We start from the raw sequence: 19350 nt of genomic DNA, 5'->3' as shown, positions 1-19350 counted from the left end.
TAACAACAACAACAGGAAGGACATTTTATGGGTCAATAAATCTATTAATTAATGTTACTGGTTACCTGATTGTGACTTCACTGTAAAAAATGAAAATCACTCATGCACAAAATGCAGTCATGCATTCACACAAGTCAAAGTCACGTGAGTAATCCTAATTGGCCAGTTTTTGGGGAAGTAGATGGCAGCTTTTGTTGATATGACCCTCCTCTGCTCTTTTCCCGAAAAGCAGGCGACCATCACTGTTGGGCACAAGCTCAGGTTTTATATACCTGGTAACTGATCTAGCACCACTATTCTTGGCCGTTCACACTTTATGTGTTATTTAAGAATCTGCTACCTCTCCAAAGCATTTGCTGACATTTTTATGGCATAGACTAGCAACATGTGCAGTATAACTGTGGTCTCACTTTTTGTTGACTCCACACTTGAAGTGAACACCCGGTCCTTTAAGGCATATATGAACAGAATGCATCAAACTTTATGTGAATTATGGGAAAAAAGCCCATCAGTAACGCAGCGAGGTGCACGGAAAAGCTTCTGGTGATTTGTTTCTGGGTGTTTCCGAGCAGAGCTGCATGCAGAATACTTATTTACTGAATATCTCAAACTGATCAGAATCTATGATCATCAGTCGCTCTGACAGTTAACTCTGAGTCAAACCACTTCCACACATGAGCACTTTAACCATGGAGGGAAAAAACAGAAGCGTTGTCTAACAACCTCTGATAAAGCATTAAAATTCTGCTCTAGTAAGCAGCGCATCTATTCTGTGCACCAATCAATTCACTCATTACCTCTGCCAGTCACTTCGTTTACCTCATTGGTCCATATGTTCATTCAGCCATTCCTTCAACAGTGTGAGTTGCTTGCACTCCACAGAGACTCTTACTTTGTCACTAACTTCTCTTCCTCCTGCCATGTTTCCATTGTATGAATCGTGTGATACATGTGCAAAATATTCTGGCAGGGTGTTTTATTCATGCTGATTACTGCTGCATTGCATGGACTACCGACACAGCTTTAAGCACTAACATCAGCATCACCATCACACCAAAGAGATCTTTTTTCAACTGTGGCTTCTTTTCTCTGCCTGTCATTTGCAAACACTCAGGAAAAGTGCTAGCCATGATCTCATTTGCTAATTGTGTGCGCCTCCAGCAGCTGCGAGCCGCCCGTCACTTCATACTGATGGCCTACGTAGGGAGGTGTGTGCGTGCGTGGAAAAGGGAGTGTGGCATTGGCTTGTTTTTCAGCAGTAAATCTGTCTGATGAGAGACATTTCACACTCTCCCTTATCTCCCTGTGGTGTCAAAGAGAAAAAACACTCAGTGCTTGCAGAGAAGTTCTATAAAGAAGTGATACTGACATAGAGATGTATGCCTTGAGGTGAATGATTCAGAAGCATACTGACTGACATGTCAGAAGCAGACAGCTATTTGTATGGTCTGAATAATTAAGAGGCGACACAGGAGAATACAAACAGCAGCAGATTCATAAAATGACTTCAGTATCATTGGCAGTGGTGTATCACTGCCTCCTCTACCTCAGTGTAGAGGAGGCTAGACTACAGTCTATCTGCAGATTAAATTAAATCTCATTCACCTCCTTTTTACTGAAGGTTTTGGAAGCTGTAAAGATTTAGATACAGACATGATTTGCATGTGATGTTGTGATGACTGCTGTCTTTAGGGGTCACCACAGCTGCACACACAACTGCATCCATGGATCTTCTCTGTCGTCTTCCTCTTCAGCATCTTTTTTCCAGTATATCCCTTCTCTGCACATGTATAAACCATCTCAGCCTTGCCTAACCTTGTCTCCAAAAAGCTCCATCCTGGTCACCCCCAATAAAAATATTCACTTCTTCAGTTCTGACAGATTTTTGTCAGTGCTACCGTCCCCAAACTATACACTACAGCATGTCTCACTACCATCTTGTAAACTTCTCTTTCACTCCTACTGCTGTCCTGTCACAAATCTACCTAACCATGCCACAACTCCTCCTGGGAGATGACATCCACAGCAAACTCTGCAACTAACTGTCTGCAGGCAGGGCTGGAAATCTTAACACTTCAACCCCAAAACATAAATATCGTATCTGTTTGATTATTTCTTGGATTTCTGTGTGGAGGTGTGCAGCCTGACTAACCCAAGCTGGGAGAACTAGTGACCCCTGACACTCTGAGGTTTGCAGCATCAGTGGATTAGACGTGATTCTTCACTGTACAACCAAACACACAGCTCTTAAAAGGTTGTGAAAACTTTGCTTCAACATTTACCACAGCACTTCTGTACAGCTGAAATGCCAATGAGCTGAGATGTTTGTAAATGTCTTTGTTCTGGCATAATGGAAGCTTCGGGGGGCCTGTACTGAGAGCAAAGTCCAGCATTCCCAGGATACATTGTCCTTATCTGGCTTCATTTACACATGTTGTCAGAAATCAGGCTAAGCGGTCACAGCAAGCTGGTTATCAACTCAAAAAGTCAGGATTTCCCCATTCAGCTATGAGCATGTTTATAATGAAAAGGCAGTGCACATGTACACTGGCAGCTACTGCACCAGAATGGCATATTTTACAAACAAAGGTTAAGTTATAATAGAAAAATCCAAAAAGTTTGGTTACCTGAAAATGAGCCAGTGATATCCTCTTTATGTTCACTTCAAATCTAGTCAGATCCTATTCCATGAGAATCTAAATAAAATCCCTCAAAATAGTCAGACACCTGGGAGACAATCAGGGACTGAAGCAGTTTTTCCTTTGTCCCAACTGGCCTGGTACTATGAGGGATTTGTGTCCAAACAAGCAAATAAATGGTTGATTGACCTTTAAACGTTTTTTTGTTTTTATGCTTTGCACCTCGGAGCCACAAAACCTACACAGCTGTTCTGACTCTGCCAGACAGAATCCCATTTGAAGGATGAATAACTGGTAACTGATTTTTACAATCAATTTAAAAATCGATGTTGGTATTCTCTTTGGATATCTAATTGTATAATTGAATTTGGACTATTTTTTGAGAGCCTTAGTCTGCAGTGATTTAAAGGTTGTGTTTAATGATACAGAAACACACTCAATTTGAATTGCAGCATCACATCAGCTGTGTTCTTGCATGAAAAGCAGAGTGAAGATGGAACAGGATTAACACTATCCCCGCTAATAATGCGTGTGTTATTCTTGAATATTTAGTTCACTGCACATATAAGCATCATACTCTTCTGCACTCTTTTGTGTTTGCCTGGTTATAAACGTAAGAGTGTAACGTGTTGACAGCTCTTTCTGATGTCAGGATGGGGGGACAGTAACCTGCTTAGTGTGCATATGCAAATTCAATTATACGCTCCTGGTGTTTTAAAACGATTTTGAAGGAATCGTTCTTAATAACAAGAAGATAAGACAGCAGTGCTTTAAAATGAGTTAGCACACTGGCAAAAACACTTCCAAATGTGACTTTCGTTGAGCTTAAAATGTTCCTTTTTGATAAAGCAGATAGTTAGTTAGGGCTGGATCATGTGACCCTGAAGCCTAGGTTGCTGGGGATTTTCCATGATGCCCTGAGTGTTTCTTTTTCACTCACAACATGCTGAAACAGCAATCGTTTAATCATTAGTTATTATTAAGCTCTGGATCTCTTCCACAGCTTCTCTTTGTCCTGCTTCTCTCAACTCACCCCCAACCGGTCTCAGCAGATGGCTACCCCTCCCTGAGCCTGGTTCTGTTGGTGGTTTCTTCCTGTTAAAAGAGAGTTTTTCCTTTCCACTGTTGCCAAGTGCTTGCTCACAGGGGGTCAGTCTAAACTGTTGGGGTTTTCTCTGTATTTTTGTGGGGCCTTGCAGTACAAAGTGCCTTAAGGCACTGTTGTTATTTAGCGCTATATAAATAAAACTGAAATTGTACTCTTTTCATAACAGTGTCATGTATATACATTTGGTAATCAAAGACATTGAATGCTTGTTAGACCATGTTTTTTTCTCACTGCCTCACGATTTGCCTAGTTGTAAGTCCGTCTGGACTTTATGAGGGAAGAACTCCACTCAGGAGCTTCTAATCTGGACTAGACACGTGGATTGAGCGACACCTTGCGGTGAACACGAAAAACAACAACAAACTGACACCAGCAAGAAGCGGAAGCGTGCGGTTTGTCCTTTCCGACTTTCTGTAAAGCGGCGTCAACATGTCGGCCCCCTTGACAGTAAGTTACCCTTCAAATTTCGACTTATTACTGCATTAAGCTGACTAAATTACATGTTGTACGTAAGGCAGGCCCGGCAGGCTTAAAGCGCATGGTGTTGTTAGGATTTTGCAAGGTAGCTGAACCATATAAATACGATAAGAGTAACGTTAGCTAATGTTAGAAAAGACCTGTGGTTGAATTTGTGTGAGACACGTTTTTACATAACCTAACTGTAAGATACGTAATTATGGCAAAATCTCCGTGTCTGAATGGAAAACAAAAACCACACTGTTAACAGACATGTGCTGTCATTGATTCTCTACTTAGGTTTAACCTGACAGTAGTCACCGTTCATATCCTCCATCCCATTTCCTGTCTCTGTGCACAGTATCTACACAGATGTTGCCAGCGATCAGTTCTCCTCGTTGTTGCTAGGCGACAGTGGAGCACCAACTCAGCATCTCCTCCTCCTCTGCACAGGAGACTCCTCCTGTTCCTCACCCAGCGTTTCTATGATGTAGAGATGCTCCTCAGGTGGAGGTATCAGGCACAAAGGAGCCAGCTTCAAAAGAAAAATGTGTAGGACTCATTTTGGGACTTTGTAACATGATGATGCACCTGTTCCTGCTCCTGCTGCTCTCTGTTGTTTGGTGTAAATCACTGACTTTTCTGCTACTTTTACTTTCTTCCAGCTACTATAGCTACACACAAAGGTTTTATGGGCCAGACATAGCATCAGCGTATTACATCTTGAGTCTGAAGGGAGGATTTAGGTAAGTGCCTTGTTCCCTTGTGCCTGCACTGTAGCTATAGAAGGATTGTTTACATATTTAATAACTGTCCACCAAACATTTTCAGGTTTAATAATAGTCAGTTTTTTCTTGAAATCTTGAAAAATAGTTCCAGGATGAAATTTGAGCCGTGTTGCAAACATTTCTTGCACAGAAACAGTTTATTGAAGGGAGAAAAAGAGAAAAGGTTCAGATATGCCAAATTACTCAGCTGGCCTGAATATCATTGGTAATAAGATAAGATAAGATAAGATAAGATAGAACTTTATTAATCCCTCGGGTGGGTTCCTCTGGGAAATTCGACTTCCAAAAAAAGCACAGCAACGACCGAAGTTACAGTTACAGAATTGTTATATATACACACACACACACACACACACACACACACACACACACACACACACACATATAAATACAGAGACAAATATAAATAAAATATACAAAGGGGATAAATAGAATAAATAGGAATAAAAAATAAAAATACAAGTGAATTGCACATTTCAAGTATTGAGTCTATTGCACTGTTGACTATTTACAAAAAGTATTGCACAAGGTATTGCACAGTGAGGTGAAGAGGCACTACAGCTTAGTTGTTCCCCCCTCCTTTGTCCTCCTGTTTCCCCTCCCTCTCCCCTCCAGAGAGGAGTTAAACAGTCTGATGGCGTGTGGGACAAAGGAGTTTTTAAGTCTGTTGGTTCTTGTCTTGGGGAGAAGCAACCTGTCACTGAACAGACTCTTCTGATTGTTTATGGTCGTGTGCAGAGGATGCCCAGCATTGTTCATAATGTCCAGCAGTTTTTTTAGTGTCCTTTTCTCTGCCACTGTCACCAGAGTGTCCAGCTTCATGCCGACCACAGAGCTAGCCTTCCTGATCAGTTTCTCCAGCCTGGATGAGTCCCTCTTTGCTGTGCTGCTCCCCCAGCACACCACGGCATAGAAAAGTACTCCAGCAACCACCGACTGGTAAAACATCCTCAGGAGCTTCCTGCAGATGTTAAAAGACCTCAGCCTCCTGAGGAAGTACAGTCGGCTTTGGGCTTTTTTATACAGGTGCTCTGTGTTGCATGACCAGTCCAGTTTATTGTCCACCCACAGCCCGAGGCTCTTATGGAGTAATTAATCCAAATTTGAAATTTGTGGTTCAAATTATTGAACACAAACATCTTCACTGTGAGATGGGGATCACAGTGAGTGTCTACAGCCAACAGTAAAACATAGTGGAGGCTCTGTCATGGTTTGTGGCTGCATTCCCAGTGGTGTTGGGTCAAAGCTGATTGGCTGCATCAGATTTTGATTCAACATGCAATACCATGTTGAAAGTGTCTGATTGGCAACAGCTTCATTTTTCAGCATAAGAATGATCCCAAAACACTGGCAATGCAGTAAAAACTCACAGTGAAACACTGATAGTGTTATGGATTGGCCTCTCCAGAGCCCAGACCTCAACATTAGTTAAGCAGATCAGTGAGACAAAGAACAGAACAAAATGCAAAACATCGAAAGAAGAACTTTTAAGAAGCCTGGAGCACTATTCCTGAAGAAAGCTTGACCAAGAGAGTTCAGGCTGTGCTGAAGAATAAAGATGATGAGCAGATGAGTCTCATGACAAAAGCACTAGAGTTGGATACTTTTAAACTTTTTAGTTTTTTCTTTTCTCTTGCTATTGCTGTTTCGGGGATGTGTATATGTGTATGTGTATATATATATATATATATATATATATATATATATATATATGTGTGTGTGTGTGTGTGTGTGTGTGTGTGTGTGTGTGTGTGTGTATACGTGTGTGTGTGAAGTGTTTGAGTTAAGTTCTTGTCTTTGTGCTGCTGTGATCCATGATTCTCAGGTATGTCGGCCAGTCTGAGTGGTTTCGTACAAACCAGAGGGGCAAATTCAGCTGGGACTTCTTAAATCACAAAAACACGCCTATAGAAGAAGCAGACATGAGCTATACCATCATCAACTACACAGGACTGGAAAATTTGGGTACTGAGTTCAAACTTAATTTTTTCACTTGCTGATAATTAATTTCTTTAATATTCAGCAAGCAAGTCTAGTTTCTGATCTGATTTATGTCACCACAGAGAGGCAGCGATCTTTGCGGACTCTAAAATTAAAAGGCTGTCCTGAAGTGGACGACTGGTTCCTGGCCAGGCTCCATTTGTTCCAGGACTCTCTGGAGGAGCTAGACATCTCACATTGTCCACGCATCACCACAGGCGGCCTGGCTGCGCTCAGGAATCTCAAGTAAATGAGCCAAAATGCATCAAAATACTAGTTAATATCACTAGTGATATTTGTTATAATACAGTTTTTTCTGATTGCTTAAGCACATTTTTTGTAACTATTGGCTAATTTTGCAAAACTCTTCACACAAATAAGAAAACCTGTCACCCAATCATCAAAACATTGTAGTTCTCTTGCAAAAGCAAACACAGCTGGATTAACCCTTCACACCTTCGTAAAAATGGTGTTTCCGTATCAAACAGTACACACAAGCCATCATCTACTAAGCACACAATGCGCCAACTGCACACTGATGGTATGAATACAAAACACATCTGGCTTTTGCTTTCTCTGTGCACAAGGTAGGCTATGTCAGTCTGAGCTCATACTTCTGTCATAGATCCATAAGCATAGAGGGATCCAAACTTCAAGTACTGGTGTTTATTCAAACACATCAAAACAAACACAAGTGTTTATTTCCAAGTATAGGATTATTTGCAAACGCCATAATGACTATATGGGTTACTTGGTCTGCAGTGAACATGCTTCCTCTGCCCCCAGCATCTGGTCATCTAGCAATTCTGTAAAGTAACAATTTCAGTATTTTTACATCAATGGTATTGGTGTGTTTCTCATTGGCATACGGCAGTGCTACAAATCTTTGTGCGAAGTGACTGTACTAACCGATTCTCATTTCAAGATGTCCTTATGGTGCTTGCTACAGTGTAGCGGCTCGAGTTAGGCTGGACCCGTTGGCCAGCTACCCTCAGGGTCATTCCACGGTTGATGACATGGTCCACTATTGTAGCTCTGATGTCATCAGCAATTCTATTTCTTACTCTTCCTACCCTTCCTCTCCCCCCTCCTCATCTTCCTCTCCCCCCTCCTCGTCTTCCTCTTGCTCCTCCTTGTCCTTGTCGTCCTCTTCGTCCTACTTCTTCACCTCCACGTCCTCTTCTTCGGCCTCCTCTACTTCTCACTCTTTCTGCTCCCTCCATTGTACTCCGCACACACAGCTTACCTGTATTATAGTGCTTAGGCTGATTGCAAAGTGAACTAATTATCTAAAAAAGTTTTCACATGTGAAAGTGTGCCAGACAGTTGGCAAATTAGTGTTAATGATAGCCATACATGTGTATACTTTTGCTAGGAGTGTGTTGGAAATTTGGTAATTGAGTGTTGTGCAGTGAATTGTGCCTACAGCTTTGCAAAGTGTGTGTTACAAAATTGCAAACTGAGTGCAAAGCAGTTTTTGTGCTTTTAGTTTTGCAAACTCAGTGAGTGGTTTTGCTATAAGTCTGAATAGTTTTAGAGATTGTGCTACAGGAATCACAGTTAGGGTTTGAGCATTCAGAAAAAACTGTAAGTACTTCTTTATTTCTTTTACTGTCTCTGCCTGCTGCAGGGGACTGAAGCATCTGAATGTCTCATCCCTACCTGGGATTTCAAATCCTGGCCTGGTCATCATCCTGCTGGAGGAAATGCTACCACAGTGCCAGATCACAGCTAATGGCTACGACCACAATCTGAGGAAGGTGGAAGAAGAAGAAGAGGAGCAAATGCAAAGACAGAGGTAGCATGTGGATTGGGATGGAAATCAGAGAGGAAACGGGCAATCTCTTCTGTCTGTTCATGTGCCATCTCACTCGATACAGCCTGTGAGACATCAGAGAAATGCAGCATGGAGAAGGGCAGCAGATACAACAGCAAGAAAAAATTAGCAGAGCCAATATATCTGACTTATGCAGCAGTTCACAAATCCCAGAATACACATTTTTCCTTAGAAACAGGTGGTTGCCGGGGGTCACTGACTGGTCTTTAGGCCTTTAGGCCTTTCCATTGACCTCAATATCAGACTTATAGTTTATGAAGTCAAATGTGATTAAACAATCACAAACCCAACAAACTGGGTTGCTTTAAACCAGAATCAGTTTATAGGTATGTACACATATGTGATGTAAATTTATATGCCACCTAAATCGTTTCTGTCTCAATTGTTGCTGAATGTAAATATAAGTGTAAATATAATAAAGACTGACAAAGAATAAAGAGTGTGACAATTATTGTTAGCTTTACTGCCAACTCTGAGTTGGCAGTTCGTCTTGTAACCGGAAGGTTGCCGGTTTGAGCACTGGCTTGGACAGTCTCGGTCGTTGTGTCCTTGGGCAAGACACTTCACCCGTTGCCTACTGGTGGTGGTCAGAGGGCCCGGTGGCGCCAGTGTCCAGCAGCCTTGCCTCTGTCAGTGCGCCCCAGGGCATCTGTGGCTACAATGTAGCTTGCCATCACCAGTAGTGTAAAGCGCTTTGGGGTCCTTAGGGACTAAATAAAGCGCTGTACAAATACAGGCCATTTACCATTTACTCTTGTCACATGTTTTAAAGATAGTGCAAGCGATGTCGTCACACATCACAGCGTGTCTGTATGTATTTGTAATCTGCACTGCAGGAGCTTATGTGAGGAAACTAAAGCCCATAATCCAGTGTGAGCCTTGTTCTGCAGCAGTGTCAATGGACTGATGAAGACACCTATGAGAGAAGAGTGAATGTGGGTGAAGAAACTGCTGCTACTTTTGTATGTAAATATACCATCTCAAGTCATTTGGTAGCATTTATTTTGTTATGTTGGATAGTACTGGAAGCTATATTAAAGTACAAAATGTATAATAATTTCAAATGTTAAGTAACAGTTTACTGACTACATGCATTTTTGGTGATATTTAATATAATATCAAGTATTGGGATCAGCTGTAGTGATGGGCACAGCGAGGCTTTGTGAGAGACTGAAACGCTGGAAGGAGTTGTGCCAGAATTAAAATGAGGTTTTGAATCAATCTGACACCCGCAGCCTTCTACTGACACCTACTGGCCACTTTTTCCTATTATCACATGTATTGAAAATGCTATTTTGTGAAGCAACACCAAAACAAATTAATTTATAAAACAAAATATATGGAGAAAAGGCTGCTGTGTTTATTTTAATATCCACACAGGTTGTGAGGATTTGAATGTCGTCCACTTTGTAGGTGAGCTCAGTGTAAACCAATGGATTTTGTGGAACATGATTCGTCTATGGTAGAATGAAGTGTGAATGAATGCAGCTAATTATTTCATGGGACATGAAAATAGATAAGAGAAAGTCGAAATGGTCCTCAATTAGTAATTTGTGGGTGGAAACTTCCTTACCCTGAGGATTGTTTGAGGTTTTAGTTTGCGAGCAAAGTAATTGTCACATTTATGGCCAGTTTTCTGACCTTAAATTGTGTGTTAGTAAATCAGATTCACTGATAAGGGATGTCTGTTCGTGTTTCCATGGGAGTGACCAGTCGAACAGTGACCATTAAAAATTTGAATAATAATTATATATATATATATATATATATATATATATATATATATATATATATATATATATATATATATATATATATATTTATTTATTTATTTCAAACAAATTCTCCAGTGGACATCACACTCACGGTGAATTAAGTAAAAAAAAAAAAAAAAAAAACAAAATCTGATATGAAAGAAAAAAGGAGCACGTGATCTGTCAGCCTGAGATCTGAGATGAGAAACTAGAAATTACACTCTAAATGATTACATCACCCAAGGAATGCGGGAAAAGGTATTTTGTGGTATAGACTGTAAGTAAATATCAAAATGTATTATTATTATTATTATTTACCTGGAGGCAATTTTTGTATTCAAAAATATATCATAATTATATAATAATATAAATTAATTTTAAAGCTGTTTTAGGGTTAAAACCAAGAAGCAGCAGTTAAGAACTTTCCAAATGCTGGTATTGGCATTGGATAGATGCTAGCATGACAGGATTGATGATACTTTGTTTCTGTCCTCGAAGTTCAGTATGTAGTCCACTGCATTTTTGGAAGTGAAGAAGAAGAAGAAGAACATCAAAAATGCACTCTGAAAAATGTCTGAGCCTTTATGTTTGACTTTGGTATCTTATTTTTTTAATTATTAAAAAAACTAAACATTTTTTTATAGCTAATAGCACATTTAAACAACAGAAGTTGATCAATAAAACCTTAAAGACAGCCACATTTACATTAAAAGAAGAAAAAAAAAACAGTTTCAAAATAAAAAGTTGAAAGGTGTGTTTTGTTGTGTTCATTAATTATTGTGGAAAGCAAAAATGACAGTGATTTATTGGTCATTAAAAATGTGTTCAGAATTTCGAAATTGATTATGATTCATCTCACAAGTCATAACACACTGCTCCCGCTACATAAGCTGGCTTTATGGAGTAAAGGTCTCAGTATCGGTATTGGTATGGGCAATACTGACCGCGTCTTTACTTGGTGTTACATCAATACGTAACTTTGCAGCATGGTACAGCACTACCCACCTGTCGAAACTTGTGTGAAACACATCAAACTGTAAATTAGCATTGGCCACATGATGTGGGTGCTTTGGTTGGAACCACACCACCGAGCAGTGTTTCGGAGTAACTGGAGTCAAATAGTCTTATCGAAAGTCCCAAACTGAAGGTAGGAACAGACTTTTCTTGTGAAGCTGAACAAAAGAGTAAGCACGGACCGCGTTTGTGACGGACAACAACAGAACAGCTAGCTGTGTGTTAGATACCTCTCATAACTTCTTAAAATTCGGCATTTAAATCGATTGTCATCAGAACCCTTGTGGTGTAAGATCCTCAGCAGACGGATAAATGTCTGATTCGTCAGGTAGGACGGATATATGATAGTTAAATTTCGGTTAAACTTCGAGAATGTGTCGCTGTTTCTGCGTGCTAGTGTAGCTAGCTTCAAAGCTAGGTGCATTCGTTTTACGTGAAACTGTGCGGTGAGTTTGACGTGCTGTTTTATTTTTACATTTGTAGAACTTCCTAAATCAGAAAAAGAGGAGGAGGTCACTCCCGAACCAGAGGTGAGAATAGTAGTGTGTGTGAAGCAGTGAATGCTAGCAGCGAGGTGTGGTTAAATCCGTCAGATTGACATAATCCAAACAAAACCCTCATTTGTCAGTGTCTGAGACAGGAAGAGGTGATAAAGCTGTTCAGCAATATTTCAGTGCAGTGTAGATAAATGTGATATGCTTGTAAATGTTAGTATTGTTTCCTATGCAGGAACAATCCGACGACAGCAGTGAAGACGAGGCTGCAGGAGACGTAGACAGTACGTGAACACATAGACACGGGATTTATAACTTCTGTATTTTCATTTTCACTCTTACTTTACTGCTTACATCCAGTGATTGGACTGGTTCCCAGTTGTATATATTTCTGCTGTTAGTTTGACCATTGTGCCAACCCAGCAGTATAATGTACTTCTTAGTAGCTAAATCCCAAGATATACTTTACTACTTGTGACTAAACAGTGTCAGTGTCCTCTGCATTTTCCTGCTAATGCAGTGGCTGTGCTGAGACATGTTTTATCAGACTAGGAGCTGCCTCTTGACTTGGCTGAATGTATCGATTTCTGCCTTTATCTGATTTTCCCTGTGTTCCCATCAGTGGATTTCATGCGCAGCCTCTTCTCCAGCGCGCTGGGCCTCAGTTCAGCTGAGAAAGTCCTGGATGAGCTGACTCTGGATGGAGTGGCACGATACATAAACAGCGGCAAATGTGAGTCTTTGCCCGCCTTCACTCTGCCCCCCACCGGAGTGGATCGATTTACCGCTTACGAGCCTGTTTCCACAATGCAGTTATTATTGATTGAGCCGCAAGCTTCTCTGCTTTCATGCAGGTAAAAACATCATCTGCATGGTTGGAGCAGGAATATCCACATGTGAGTATCTCTCTTTTATATCACAGAATAAGCACTTAAACTGCTTAAAGATCACCTCTTTTATTAATTACTATTATTATAATAATCATTATTATTCTTAATGAGTAACTGAACATCATTTCTCTCTACAGCTGCTGGAATCCCAGATTTTCGCTCTCCAGAAACTGGCCTGTATGCAAACCTGCAAAAATACAACTTGCCTTACCCAGAGGCTATTTTCCAGATAGATTACTTTAAGGTTTGTGAGAGATTGTTTTGGACATGCTTGAGGGGAGATAGTGGCTATAAAACTTTGCCCATTTATTACTCACTTCTTAAACAACTTTGTATTCGCTAATATTGACACAAAAAACAACATATTAATTACTGTCGGCCTCGAATTCAACACATTAAACCATAACTCATATTTCAGTCAAAAAACTACTTTTTTATGTTCATTTTCAGCTCAATTTGTTTTATTCTTGGACTCTCCCAGAGTAGGTTCCCATGATTCACAGCTCAAAATAAACCCCTCAGATCATCCACTATCTGAAACATATCTCTTGTAGCTTTCTTTGCCCTCCCTTTAAACCATGTTTCTTGTGAATGGCTTTGGCCATGTTTAGTATGAACACGCACCATTGTAACAGGATAAAGTAAGTAAACACATAAAAGGTCAACTTCAAGGCTTTGGCTTTAACTCATCTACATTTATCTTGTAACTTTTTTGAAATTGTTATTTTAGAAAAAAAATTATCTTTTTCTCCGTCTCGTATTTCAGAAACATCCAGAGCCATTCTTTGCCTTGGCAAGGGAGCTTTACCCGGGACAATTTAAGGTACAACACGCACACTTGCGGATTATTTGTCACATGTGTTGTTATATAGAAAACTACAAATGGCCTCACACTGTGTTCATTCTCTCATGTTGGACCTTTGCGGGTGTTTAGCCAACAATCTGTCACTATTTCATGAAGATGTTGAAAGACAAGGGCATCCTGAGACGCTGCTACACACAGGTAGGAGGAACACTCGCTTTTCACAAATGAAGTCACTATTGCTGCATTTACATTCCCGCCTGTGTTCATTCAGAATATCGACACGCTGGAGCGAGTAGCCGGGCTCGAAGGAGACGACCTAATCGAAGCTCACGGGACGTTCTACACGTCACACTGTGTCAGCTTCTGCTGCCGCAAAGAGTACAGCCTGGAGTGGATGAAAGGTGTGGTGTTTTTGTTTTCTTGCTTTGGATTGTTGCTTTAGTCTGATCAAGAGACACTTGGAATCTTAAATTTCTCCTGCTGTCTTGTAGAGAAAATCTTTTCTGACGACATTCCCAAATGTGACAAGTGCAGCAGTTTGGTTAAACCAGGTCAGTAGATGTTCATTTGTTTAAATGTTAGTAATGTTGAGTTTCAACCATGACTTTTAGAAAGTCTCTCTCTTCTGCTTTTTCTTACACAGATATTGTCTTCTTTGGAGAGAACCTACCTGCCCGATTCTTCACTTCAATGAAGATGGTGAGTGGACACCAGCGGCTTGTGAACATTCTGGCATATTTTGAGGAAATGTGATGCAGCTACTTAGTAACAGTAAACGTTGTTTTTGGGTTTGGTTTTTTTTTTTGGTAAACCTTTCAGGATTTTCCTCGTTGCGACCTTCTCATTGTTATGGGGACATCCCTTCAGGTTCAACCATTTGCGAGTCTAGTCAGCAGGTACTGCAGCTCAACTTTCACATTCCTGTCTGAGCACAGAGACCGCCACAGTAATTGTCTGGTAGTAGACCACAGACCTGCAGGAGAGTTTGTTTGAGAGCTTTTGCACTCAACCACATTTTATAATTTCATGTAGATCTGGTGAAAACTTTATTTTGTGTGTTTCTTTTTCATTTAGGGTTTCAAAAAATTGCCCCAGACTGCTCATTAACATGGAGAAATCAGGGCAGGTAAGCACTCACCACTTCCTTTTCCTTCTTTCTTGGATTCTTTGTGCAGGCTTGTGTTGATGTGCGTCTCTGTGCAGGTTAAGCCCATGATGAGTTTGTTTGGTTTCGGCGAAGGGATGGACTTTGACTCAGACAAGGCTTACAGGTGATAATGAGACACAGCTACTCCTCTCCATAGCTTTACTCTGCATTTGCCGTTTACTACAAACTAATATAAACAAAAGATCTTAATGAGTGCAGTGTACTGTAGCCATACCTTTACATTAAGCTGCACAATATATGTGTCAAATACAGTTTAACAGATACTCAGGAAAAGGTTTTTTGTTTTATGATTTAGTTATTTTTATGTGAAATGTATGCTGTAAGTTCAGACTGATGCACAGAGTAATGAACACACATCACGCAGGCCACCATTTTACAACCAGAGGGCACCAAAGACTTATCTCTGTCCCAAATGGAATTGGTAGATACTTTGAATATACTACATTTTTTTTCATACTACTCACTACATTAATGATTGAACTAATTTATAACTATGTTGCTCAGTATCTGACTTGCTAAAAAGTTTCTATGAAACTGAAAAGTCATCGAAAGTTATCAGATTCCCTTTAAATCAGCGGTCCCCAACTTTTTTTTGCGCCACAGACCGGTTTAATGTCAGACAATAATTTCACGGATCGGCCTCTGCGGTTTTGCGGATAAATACAACAAAATAAGATTTCACGACCAAGACAAAAACTGTGATATTTTGTAAATATAATAATAAACGCGTATTCACTGTGTAGTTGTGTAACTTTATTAGCAGCGTCCTCCTAAAATCCGCCAACAACATGAGATTAACAGCCTTCTCTCTGCCCCTTAGCTTTCTGGTCGCTATGGTAACATGTAAATATTTCTTTCAAAATAAGATGCACAACTACAACACGGGAAAAGACCTAGGGAAACCAAGTTAACAATAAAAACCCTGAAACCATCAATTTCACACCCGAGCCTCAAATCTTGCAGCCCGGTACTAAACGCCTCACAGACTGGTACCGGCCCGGGGGTTGGGGACCGCTGCCTTAAATGACCAAGAAAGCTTTAGTGGAAGCAGTGAGTTTAATTTATTAGCATCTTGTGCCAAAACAAACAAAAAGCAAATTAATTAAAATGATGGTTATTTTTAAACTGCTTTCTTCAGTAAGGTGTCCATTGCTGCCTTATTTGCAGCTCAGTTTATGCTGTAAAAGATAAGCGGTGCTGGTGTTGTCAGTGAAATAAAAAGTTGTTTTGCACTAACACGTTGCTATTTATTTGCCTCTCTCTCCAGAGATGTAGCTCACATTAGTACTTGTGATGATGGATGTTTGGCTCTAGCTGATCTTCTGGGATGGAAGGTAAGTTACATGTCCCCTTTCAAGGATGCTGTCCTATGTTATGTTTTTGCTATGTTTTTAGGCCTATCATGTGTAAGGTTAAAACAAGTAAACACTGCTCAGAAAGTGATGGGAACACTTGATCATCAAACTTCAGGGTATCAGTCTGTCTGGTTGGGAAGCAGAAACCACTGTGAGTCCATTTCACCTGCTTTGGTGCAAATGAGAGTGACAACAGTTGTACTGTAGAGGTGACAACCACTAAAAAAATCTTTTGCGTGTGGACCATTTCTTACCTTTTTTTTTTTTTTTTTTTTTTCCCTTTTCTTTTTTCGGCTGTTAACTTTTTTTGATCTAGTTCTGCATTTTGCTGGTGTCCTTGTCACTGCTGTTAGGATGACACAGTGCCTGCAGTCAATTCAGATTGTAGAGATAGTTCAGCTCATAGGCACAGCCATAAGTGCTGTCACACAGATGTTTGCTGTGCCTCGCAGCACAGGGCAGTAGAAGCCGGCCTAGCAGGAGGGTCAGTGTCTGCTTCTTTGTGGGAGGAGGAACAAGAGCGCATACTCATACATATTTAACACAACTGTCAGAATCAGACTACATTAGGGTAGCACGAGGGCCTCATGTCCTTCAGTGGGACCTTTGCTGATAGTGCAGCACCATGCAGCTCGATTAACCTTTGCAAGAGAGGAAGTGGTGGGTCTGTCACTCCAGACCTGCTAGCTGAGAACCTCTGGGATGTCTTATATTAGTGGTGACCCATTTTCCTTGCAGATGAGAGCAGGATCAGACGGATCACATGTGACAGGCATGAAAGAGTCTGGAGACGTTGTGGTGAATGATATGTGATATGACCAGCTTGGCAGAGGATCAATGATGTTCTGTGGAGGCATATCCTTAGACAGTGTTAGCCAACAGTGCTTACTACTGTTAGGTACTGAGATGAAAGTTTCATTATGCCAGCGAAGATCCTGTGTTCCTCCTGGTGTAGGACAGTAATAATAATAATGGATTGGATTTATATAGCGCTTTTCAAGGCACCCAAAGCGCTTTACAATGCCACTATTCATTCACTCTCACATTAACACACTGGTGGAGGCAAGCTACAGTTGTAGCCACAGCTGCCCTGGGGCAGACTGACAGAAGCGAGGCTGCCATATCGCGCCATCGGCCCCTCTGGCCAACACCAGTAGGCGGTAGGGTAAAGTGTCTTGCCCAAGGACACAACGACCAGGACAGAGAGCCCGGGGATCGAACCGGCGACCTTCCGGTTACAGATACGCTTCCCAACCCCCTGAGCCATGGTCGCCGTGCACAGTAGCCGTGCTCATGTGGCCAGAGTGCATAGGCTGTTCTTAGATGATGCTGGCATTGATGGCATTAACTGGTCCTCACATGCCCCAAAACTGAATCCAACTGAGAACCTTTGGGGCATCCTATCGGTGCATCTGAAGCAGCCAAATAGCAGCAGGGAGACCCTGTTGGACATCATTCACCATCTCATGAGGCCTTTAGAATGTTGTGTACATGCATGTGGAGGCCATAAACATTACTGAGCTGATCGGATTTAAATTTTGAACTTTAGATTTTTTGTGCGATGTAGCCCACAACGTGTTGATTACTTTGTTTTTTTCCTAAACAAAATCATCAATGTGTCTAAAGATTTTTAACTGCTCTTATTTATTTTGTTTGTTTTTGAGCAGCAAAAACATCCTAGTGTCAAGGTAGCCTATTGTAGATCGTTGTGAAGTTGTGGTTTTCCTGATGGAAGAGGTGTCGCAGAACAAAACAAAAAAAAAAAGCTTGAGCTGTTTGTCTTGTAGCTTTTCTTGTTGCCACCACTTTGGGCTCCATATCTCAGTGACTCAGCTGCATTAAAGCTCTTGTTTGTTACGTCTCTCCAGGCAGAGCTGGAAGAGCTGGTGAAGAAGGAGCACGCCAAGATCGACAGTCAGGATGCAAAAGAGAAGGCCAGTGAAAACAAAGGAGCGACAGCCAAGGCGAGCTCTGCATCAGCGCCACCAGAACCCAAAGCTGAGGAGTAACCAATAAAAAGCTCCCTGATTAAATGAAGCTCCTGTGGTGATGTCACAGATTGAAGTGGCATCGGGGGGTTACCTGGAAGCGAGGCTGTGGTGGACTTTCTGACATCTGTTTATATCAGTCATTTGCATTTTTTTTTTTTTTTTTTTTTTTTTTTTTTTAACTCAGTCTAAACTGTTTATCACTTTCTCTGTGGCTCGGCAGATTTTATGTTGCAACAGAACCTATTGTTCATTTATCTGTATTGCAGTAGCACATAGCGTGCCCATGTGCGTTGTGGTTAATGTCTCTAAAACAGGCGCCATTGCACTTCACAGCGGCTCAGACGAATATGCAAACCAGCAATTGAACATGTGATATTTTGTTTAATCAAAAATGATCTTTTCTGTGAAGATAAGCGGGCTGTTTTAGGTGCTGTGTTATTTCCCTCAAGCCAAAACCTGCTGTGCTGATAACTTTCCTACTAACAAAATTAACTTCCTGATGGGTGACTGCAGTTGGGCACATGGCTCTTCTAAAATGTCTCAATTTGTAATTTACCGTGTTTTTCATGTTCCTCTCATGTTTAATTTTTTTTAATGATGTTTAAAAAAAAAAAAAAAGCAATGTAAAAAATGCAAAAGAAAGTCTACACCTAAGTTGATTTGGGGCATGGGGGACATGAGAAGATCTGGTTTTATTGTAAACTTGTGTGATCATGAATTGATTTGTGGGTTTAAAAATACTCGGGTGGATGCAATAACATTAACATCTGTACAATGTCACAGGAACCAGTGCAACCCCCTGCAATAAATTTTACCTTTTCAAAGCTGATCATTTTCACTTCTGTTAAGTCTTTCATAGAGGAGTTGGTTACACTGTGGTTATGTATGCTACATGGACAAAGTATAGGACCACATGCACAACACACCTACAGGAGCTGCTCAGAAACCACTGCCATGACGCTCCCTGCTTACGTTAAAGCCAGGGGGGGTCTGCAGATGTTGGGTCTTGGTGACTTTTACACACCATCACCTCACCTCGGCAACACCGCTTTGTATACTTCATACCTGAGT

General features: G+C 40.9%; 2 protein-coding genes across 5 annotated transcripts; both read left to right on the top strand.

The window, feature by feature from the left end:
• Positions 1–4079: 4079 nt before the first annotated feature.
• On the top strand, positions 4080–9245 carry dmac2 (distal membrane arm assembly component 2). 2 transcript variants are annotated; one of them, XM_085245076.1, is made up of 6 exons: positions 4080–4194; positions 4565–4755; positions 4869–4949; positions 6817–6956; positions 7055–7217; positions 8602–9245. In XM_085245076.1, the coding sequence occupies exons 1-6, from the start codon at positions 4177–4179 to the stop codon at positions 8771–8773; spliced, it is 765 nt and encodes a 254-aa protein (XP_085101202.1). In that variant the 5' UTR covers positions 4080–4176; the 3' UTR covers positions 8774–9245. The 2 variants fall into 2 exon arrangements, with proteins under 2 accessions (XP_085101202.1, XP_085101201.1); XM_085245075.1 differs by lacking the exon at positions 4080–4194 and adding an exon at positions 4211–4309.
• Positions 9246–9677: 432 nt separating this feature from the next.
• On the top strand, positions 9678–19108 carry sirt2 (sirtuin 2 (silent mating type information regulation 2, homolog) 2 (S. cerevisiae)). Of its 3 annotated transcripts, none has more exons than XM_085245073.1 (16): positions 9678–9770; positions 12060–12106; positions 12306–12354; positions 12693–12803; positions 12925–12966; positions 13098–13204; positions 13727–13783; positions 13895–13963; positions 14037–14166; positions 14257–14316; positions 14409–14464; positions 14585–14661; positions 14840–14891; positions 14969–15036; positions 16201–16267; positions 18157–19108. In XM_085245073.1, coding segments are annotated over exons 3-16 (1038 nt in total). In that variant the 5' UTR covers positions 9678–9770; positions 12060–12106; positions 12306–12353; the 3' UTR covers positions 18298–19108. The 3 variants fall into 3 exon arrangements, with proteins under 3 accessions (XP_085101199.1, XP_085101200.1, XP_085101198.1); XM_085245074.1 differs by lacking the exon at positions 9678–9770 and adding an exon at positions 11305–11709; XM_085245072.1 differs by lacking the exon at positions 9678–9770 and adding an exon at positions 11728–11904.
• Positions 19109–19350: the final 242 nt, after the last annotated feature.

This window comes from Mchenga conophoros, linkage group LG14 (genome assembly GCF_057382185.1).
Source record: "Mchenga conophoros isolate Kocher_MC1m ecotype Shallow Benthic linkage group LG14, M_conophoros_male_GT1.1, whole genome shotgun sequence".
In the NCBI taxonomy this organism is placed as follows: Eukaryota; Metazoa; Chordata; class Actinopteri; order Cichliformes; family Cichlidae; genus Mchenga; species Mchenga conophoros.
Note: the sequence above shows the minus strand (reverse complement) of the source record. Positions and strands in the feature narration are given on the sequence as shown.

Bases quoted from the DNA above. Each gene is read 5' to 3' on its own strand.
- dmac2 (XM_085245075.1), top strand. From the start codon at position 4,286: ATGGTGTTGTTAGGATTTTGCAAG. The intron at 4,756-4,868 runs GTAGGACTCATT...ACTTTCTTCCAG, and splicing joins CAGCTTCAAAAGAAAAATGT to CTACTATAGCTACACACAAA. The intron at 6,957-7,054 runs GTACTGAGTTCA...ATGTCACCACAG, and splicing joins CACAGGACTGGAAAATTTGG to AGAGGCAGCGATCTTTGCGG.
- sirt2 (XM_085245072.1), top strand. The intron at 12,107-12,305 runs GTGAGAATAGTA...TTTCCTATGCAG, and splicing joins AGGTCACTCCCGAACCAGAG to GAACAATCCGACGACAGCAG. The intron at 13,964-14,036 runs GTAGGAGGAACA...GTGTTCATTCAG, and splicing joins TGAGACGCTGCTACACACAG to AATATCGACACGCTGGAGCG.